This window comes from Muscardinus avellanarius, assembly GCF_963383645.1.
Source record: "Muscardinus avellanarius genome assembly, chromosome: 4".
NCBI lineage: Eukaryota > Metazoa > Chordata > Mammalia > Rodentia > Gliridae > Muscardinus > Muscardinus avellanarius.
In genome coordinates, this window is record NC_137789.1 from 65,537,670 (window position 1) to 65,545,406 (window position 7,737).

General features: G+C 49.0%; 1 protein-coding gene across 1 annotated transcript; it reads left to right on the top strand.

Annotated features, from left to right (window-relative positions):
• Nucleotides 1–1,166: 1,166 nt before the first annotated feature.
• On the top strand, nucleotides 1,167–2,640 carry MSC (musculin; the record flags this gene model as incomplete). Its single annotated transcript, XM_080695247.1, has 2 exons — nucleotides 1,167–1,682; nucleotides 2,554–2,640. The coding sequence occupies 2 exons, from the start codon at nucleotides 1,167–1,169 to the stop codon at nucleotides 2,638–2,640; spliced, it is 603 nt and encodes a 200-aa protein (XP_080551373.1).
• Between the last annotated feature and the right edge of the window lie 5,097 nt (nucleotides 2,641–7,737).

Here is a 7,737-nt window from a genome sequence, read left to right on the forward strand (position 1 = left end):
AGGTGTTTTGTTTGGGGTTGGAATGGACTGTGATAGTTTTCGGTGTTTTGTCCTTTTTTTGTTTGTTTTGTTTTCTTTCGGTTTTACTTTGACCGGCTCATTGTGCTGACTTAGCATTCTGCAGCCCCAGCTTCTTCTTTGGTGTATCTAAAATACAAACGGAGTTCCTAAACTAACCTAAAAAGAGTTAGGCCAGGTCCTTTATTGGATGCACTGCGGTATTAAAAAACACAACCATGCAGGCAACTCTTAAGGCAGTGGAAAATACCAGATATAAAATCCACTGGGGTGTGTCATGGGGTGGTGGGTAGCTACTGGTAGCCAGCTAGACACGGATTCTAAAACACAGATTTTGAATCCTGTTTTTTTTTTTTTTTAAGGAAGAAAAATTACCAGCCTGGCCATTCTGCAATGCGTCCGTAATAACATTTAAGTTACAGATGCTTGGAGATAGAACGAAATAATACAGATAAAAGTGCGGGGTAGATCATAAAGCTATCCTCGAGGAAGGCAGAGGAGGAAAGTGAGCGGCCGCTGTATTGTCCGTGTGGCTTGGTTTTTCTTCTGTCCAACGAGTATCGATGCATTTGAGTTCTGCCGAAAGGATTGGGAGAGAGGCAGCGGGCCGGTTCAGGATCCAGGGGGTCTCTAAAGTGTCTGGAAATCTTCACCACTCTAAGATCAGTTGGTGGTGGCCACGGGGTACTCCTCCTTAGTTCACCAAAGCACACTTATCTGCACAGAGATCCTGGGGGTCACACAGGGCCGCAGGGCCCAAATCTTAGCTCCGTGGAGAAGGTCCCTTCCCCGCCCTCACAAACCTCTCCTCGGCGAGGCGGGGATCCCCACCCCTTCCACGCCCCTGCCCCACCTCTTGTCCCCCTTTCCAACCCCCTCTACTTTGCCTGGGTGGTTTGTTCCGAAGAGTACAGATAAATAGTGCTGTCAAAAGGCGCAGCTCGCGGTCCTGCGCGCGGAGCCAGGATCCCGGGTCCACTTCTGGGCCTGGCTCCCGGGGTCAGCGGCGGGGGCGCTCGCTCTCGCCGCCCACCGCCCTCGCTCCCCGCCCCCGGGCCCCGGCCTCCCGGCCTCCCCGGGCCCGGGCCTCGGCCAGGCAGCGGAAGTCAGAGAGGGCGAGGGAGGCGGGAGCGCTAGGGGAGCTCGCGATGTCCACGGGCTCCGTGAGTGACCCCGAAGAGATGGAGCTGCGGGGACTGCAGCGGGGGTACCCAGCCCCGGCCTCCAAGAGGCCGCCGCTCGGCCGCGGGGAGCGCAGCTACGCCTCGCCCAGTGACAACTCGTCGGGCGAGGAGGAGGACCCCGACGGCGAGGAGGAGCCGTGCGCCCTGGGCGCGCCGGGCCACGCGCGGGGCTGCAAGAGGAAGCGGCCGGGGGCGGCCGGGGGCGGCGGCGGCGGCGGCAAGAAGCCCCTCCCGCCCAAGGGCTCGGCCGCCGAGTGCAAGCAGTCCCAGCGGAACGCGGCCAACGCCCGCGAGCGCGCCCGCATGCGCGTGCTGAGCAAAGCCTTCTCCAGGCTCAAGACCAGCCTGCCCTGGGTGCCCCCCGACACCAAGCTCTCCAAGCTGGACACGCTGCGCCTGGCCTCCAGCTACATCGCGCACCTGCGGCAGCTGCTGCAGGAGGATCGCTATGAGAACGGCTTTGTGCACCCCGTGAACCTGGTAGGCGCGCGGTGGGGGCTGGCAGCCAGGTGCCCCCCAGACAGAACCCGGCAGGGAGGTTTCGGGACCTGTGGTGGGGGCCGTCAGTTTAGTTTCCTCCAAATCAAGGGAGGAGGGGCCCCCTATTTTCCTGGAGAAGAGCGATTCCGCTTTCTGTGTTTGCACCACTCTGAAGCGTGTGCTGGCGTTTTGCTCAGTGACAGCTGTTAGCTAGTATCCACCCTACTTCCGGGGTGAAGCTGAGTTCCAATCACCCGGTGGAAGATTGCCTGGCAGATCTCTCAGTCACCCAACTTTTTCCAGAGAAGACTCCGGCCAGTTTGCATCCACGCGCCTTGCTTTCTTTACAGAAGGGGAGAAGACCGAGCTCTATACAAGAGCTTTTGGGATTTTAAAAATTGATTCGGAACAGCAGGGTTTCCCCAGACGGGATTGTCTGGAAAGTCCCTCTCTGACTTGCCAACTTTCTGTGTTTGGGAAAGAAAGCTCATCACAGCCGAACTAGGGAAACCTCAGTTCCTACTTGGAGCTGGTGTGTGTGTGTGTGTGTGTGTGTGTGTGTGTGTGTGTGTGTGTGTGTGTGTGGTGTGTGTGTGTGTGTGTGTGTGTGTGTGTGTATTAGGAGTGACAAACGAAAAAGAAAAAAAAAAACTCATACAAGGTTCACCGAATCATCCCGTAGGCCACCTACAAGGACACGGTTTGTCTCGCATAATTAAAACCCTAGTTTGTGGGGCAAGAAATTCAGATTTTCACAACCGTGATAAAAGCTGACCTACATAAAGCCAGGGATATCTGGGGTCCACTTAGGAGGTCAGTTTCGGTTTTGAGAAGGTCGTTTCTCTTAATATCTGACTTTTTTCTTCTACAGACATGGCCCTTTGTGGTCTCCGGACGACCGGACTCTGACGCCAAAGAAGTTTCCGCCGCCAGCAGATTATGTGGAACCACCGCTTAGATAGGATTCGAACTCACTTGATAGGATTGTGTTTAACTTTTGTGTTTGGAAACGAAGGGAGAGAGCACCCTAACGCCAGAGGATGGGCAGAAGGTCCAGCTGGATTCTCGCGGACCCTTGCCTGGAACTGCGGACCCTACAGGTGGCAGGCGCGGCGGTCTGGCTGGAGCATCCCTGCGGCGGCAGCGGGGCTGGAGGCCTGGGAGATAAGCCTTTTGTGTGCCGAGCGCGGGCCTATTTCCAACGCGAGGCTTTAGCGCTGTCGACTAAGCCCTGGCTGTGTCAGAGCCCCGCGCCAAACTGCTTTGAGGGTTGGTTTCGAGCTGAGCGGGTTTGTCACAAATGCGGTGGCAGGACTCTGAGCGACCCAGGCTTTTCGCCCTTAGACACTGGTTAGAGCGAGCCTCGCCCGGATCCGGACCCGCTTATTTGACAGTCTTGGTGCGAGGTCCACATCGGGACTTTTTATTTAAGTTACAAAGAGCGGAGGGGGGCACCTTGACAACAGCTTTTTAACCCACCGGGCAGCGCCCTAGGAGTGGGCAGGGCTTCGCTGGGGTCCAGGAGGCAGCCACTTCAGAGATCAGGCCAGGGCGCTTTTGCCTGGGCAGGCAGTGGGCCCTCCGGGCTGAGGTGCAGCCCCTCTCACTCCGAGGCTGGAGTCTTCTCCCCACGCCCCGGCCTCTTTCCAGTCCGTGTTGTCCGTGTTTCGTTCCTTTTCCCAGTCCAGGCCTGAACCTCCCTACAGCCAGCCATCCTAACATGGTTGGGCTCCCTCTCCCCTCCCTCTTCTCCTGCCCCCTTCCCCCCAGTCTCTGTACTTCCCGGGACAGGCTTCACCCTCCAAACTCCGACCCCTTTCCCACACCTCCTCTGCCGCCCAGGTCTCCGCGCAGAGATGGGCACCCGGCAGGGCTGGGGGACTGTTTTGAACCCAGTGATGGTGATTACTGAGCTTAGAGGTACTGTGCTGCTGTCTAGAGGCTGCACTATCACAATAATTAACATATGTAAATAAATTTATTTTTGTATGAATAATAAAACACATTATGAAAACTGTGTGTCTCTAGGTGTGTCGGAAAGTGGGTTTGGTGCTCCTTAATGGAGAGGGTTTGTCTGGAAGTTATCTTGAAAGGAGATGGTCTCACCTCTGGACAGGATGCTGCTGGGTCATTATGAGTAGGATGGTAGTAATCACATTTTGGTCACATTTCCAAATATTATTGCTAACTCTGTTCTTTCTTTCTTTCTTTCTTTCTTTCTTTCTTTCTTTCTTTCTTTCTTTCTTTCTTTCTTTCTTGTACTGGGGATGGAACCCTTCTACCTCCGGGCTACACTCCCAGACCTATTTTATATTTTATTTGGAAACAGAGTCTCTCTTAAGCCAGCGCGGCTGGCTTGGAACCTGCCTGATTCTCCTGTCTCTGCCCCTCAAGCGCGGGGATTACAAGCTTGCACCAGCACCATTACACCTAACTCTGTATTTCTGAATACAGATAGGTGGCTTCTGTAAGCCACAAACTGGAGGGTTAAAAAAAAAAAAAGCCCCTACGAGTCCTTTGGGGTTAGTTCTGCCTTGAGAGTCAGGCTCTTCTGAGGATAACATGGGTGCACACGCTCCACATGTGTCCAGCCTGAAACACACGTCACTACACACAATTACAAGGACTTCCAGGGGCCCAAGTTCCCACCTACCAGAGTCCGTGGCTTCCAGTGTAACTAGCAGAATGAAGCTAGAATTGAAGAGGCCAATCTATATTTCAGCAGAACTTTTATCAAACATTTGACATTTTTAACATGCACTGCCTCATTTTCCATGCTATTTTCAAAGGTTTTCATTGCAATAACTTAGACTATCTGTAATAATATTTTTAAAATGTCAGTCCTTTAACAAAGCAACATTTATTTTGGTAGAATATTTAGAAAAGGATGAAAGATAAAGCTACTTAAACAATTGCCCGGTTTGAGTTTTTTACCTGCTTAAAAAAAAAAAATCAAAAAGCAATTTTCTTGACCAGAGAGAAAATGCAGCTGTATTTTCCTGAGGAGGTGAGAGAGAGGTGGGGAGCCTGACTGCCTGTTTGGAACTAAACCCTGGAGAGCTGCCTTCTGATGCCATTTTCTTGGGCTTTTGTGCATTTTCCCCTCTCCCAAGGGGATCCAGCCCTTGGATTTAGTCTTCAATTGCCAGATGGGGGTTACACTGGGCTGTCTGTGATATCAGGGGCTTTCTGGGAAAAGGGAACCAGAAGTAACTAGTGACAGGAAACCCTGGCATGGCCAAAGACACTTCAGTCAGGAGCCTGAAGGCCAGCTTCTGGAGGATGGAGTGTCTGCTAGACGTCAGATCTTAAAGTTATTTCCAAAGCTTCCAGCTGATATCAGAGGTCCTTTTCAAAGATAGGAGGGCCCAGGATGCTGGATAAGGAGAAGCCAGCATGAAAACTGGGCTCTGCCCTCACCCCCGCACCCACTGGGCTAGTGACCATGTGCAAGTTAGTGAAACCCTCTCAGTCTCAGATTCCTCACCTACAAGGTGTTGAGGGGTCATAACAGTGATTCCAGAGGACACATCAGTAATAAACACCGTAGTGTATTTAAGCATACCTTTGAATATTCCCAGAGCAGCACACTAAAGCTGGCTCCTACAGGAAATCTAGAGACAGAGAAACACACCTACACAAAGGGGACAACTTGGCCTTTATGACTGGGTAGGGCCCAAGCCAGGTGTGGTGGCACATGCCCATAATCTCAGCCATTCAGGAGGCTGGGATGGGAGGATTGAGAGTCTGAGGCCAGCCTGGGCAACTTAGTGAGACTCCGCTTCAAAAAACAAAGCAAACTAAAGGGAAAAAAGAAAAAAAAAGACTGGGTCCAGTTTAAAACCGTGAAAAGGAAGTGTCCCGAGGTATTTTTATCGTTTTTGAAGTTATTGTGAAAGAAATTGTTTTGGGGATTTCTTTTTCAATGGATTCATGGTTGTAACACAGAAAATACTAACTTTTTAAGATTGGTTTTGTGTCCCACTACTTTGCTGCATATTTTAATCAGCTCAAGAAGTCTTCTGGTTGAGTGTTTTGGGTGTTCTAAGTATAAGGTCTGGGAAAGGGAGAGGGAACCAGGGAGGCTCCTAAGTGCTGTGTGCATGTGTGCACATAGAATGCACCAATAAACATATAAACAAAGAGAAAAGCGTGCATGGACTGAAACAAATTTAAAAAGCAAGAAAAAGTAATCCTCCTGGAAGGAAATTATATAACCAAAAATGTTCAAATGCACAAAGGAATGAAAATCACCAAAAGAAGAAATTTGGGGTTAAATAAAATTGGACTAGGCCAAACACACACCACACACACACCACACACACCACACACACACACACACACACACACACCACACACACACCACACACACCACACACACACCACACACACACCACACACACACACACACACCACACACACACCACACACACCACACACCACACACCACACACACCACACCACACACACCACACACACACACCACACCACACACACACCACACACCACACACACCACACCACACACACACCACACACCACACACACACACCACACCACACACACACCACACACCACACACACCACACACCACACACACCACACACACACCACACACACCATACACACACACCACACACACACACCACACATACTACACACACACCACACACCACACACACACCACACACCACACCACACACACACACACACACACACACACAACTGAAAATTTAAAAAAAACCAAATACCTATATTTATAGTGAATACAAATAAGAATGACCATATAAATAAATGAGAAAATATTGGAGCAAATTTTCATAAACAAGTGAATACTATTTGAAATATTTGTCCTATAATTATATCCTGCTTCCCCTGCTCCTTCCCATGAAGGACATGCAATGTACTGACTCACCTGTACACAGTCTGCTATTACGTCCTATAAACTCAAATTTGTGTTTTCTTTATGATCCTATAACGTACAGGGGAAAAAAAAACTTTCTCAAGAACTGTCTGCTCCATGATTAAAGCCTAAATAATGTGCTTTTTTTTAAAAAAAAAAAAAAAAAGAAAGGCCAAATTCTAGTAAGTCCCAATGAATTAATGTAATTGCTCAAAAGGCAATCTTTTCTTTACCATGAATCTAAGTTCTACAAAGACAACCTTGAGCCTTTTTTTTCTTCTTTCTTTTTCTCTGGGGGGTGGGTTGTTGGGGATTGAACACAGACTCCTTTTATTTTTTATTTTGAAACAGTGTCTCACTAAGTTATTCAGAATCTTGATAAGTTTCTAAGGCTGGCCTCTAACCTTCAATCCTTCTGTCTCAGCCTCCTAAGTACTGGGTTTATAGGTTGTGGCACCAAGCCAGACCACTCCAGAACTTTTGAGTTGGAAAATAAGAGTTGGAGCTGAGAACTGGGCTGAGATACGTTGAAGAGAAAGAAGTAAGTACAAGCTTAGGATTCCATCAATCTCGCACTGCTGAGAGAGGAAAAAAGGTAAGGGGGATGTCGTCTAAGAATGCAAAAAACACTGAATAACAAAGTGACTAAATTGGAGACACTTTTCAGGGGGCTTTTTGAAAGACCACAGCATCATTATTAGTGATACTGACTCAACCAAAGAGAACAAAAATCCCCTTCCACAGACTCTTCCTCAGATGAATGTTCTAAAAGAAACGCTCTCGGCACTGTAATTCTGAAACGTTTCGGCTTTTGCTTGTGGATGCTGAATAGATCCTGTGCATGGTCTTTTGCACTGGGCTTCAAGTCCTCTCACTGTAGCCTAGTGGTTCCTTCACTGGGCACGCCGATGATGTTTGCAACTAAAACAGGTATTTTTACAGGCACAGTTTTTTTTTTTTTCCTGAAAATAAATACTCTAAAGTTAAAAATAGTAAGAAAGACATTACCTGCCAATAGAAAGAACAACCAAATATAACATCCTCTTATTTAATAGGTAGATGATGATGATGATGATGATGATTACTATTATTATTTTTTGGTGGTACTGGGGGTGGAACCAAGGGGCTTTCTACCTCTGGGCTATACTCCAAG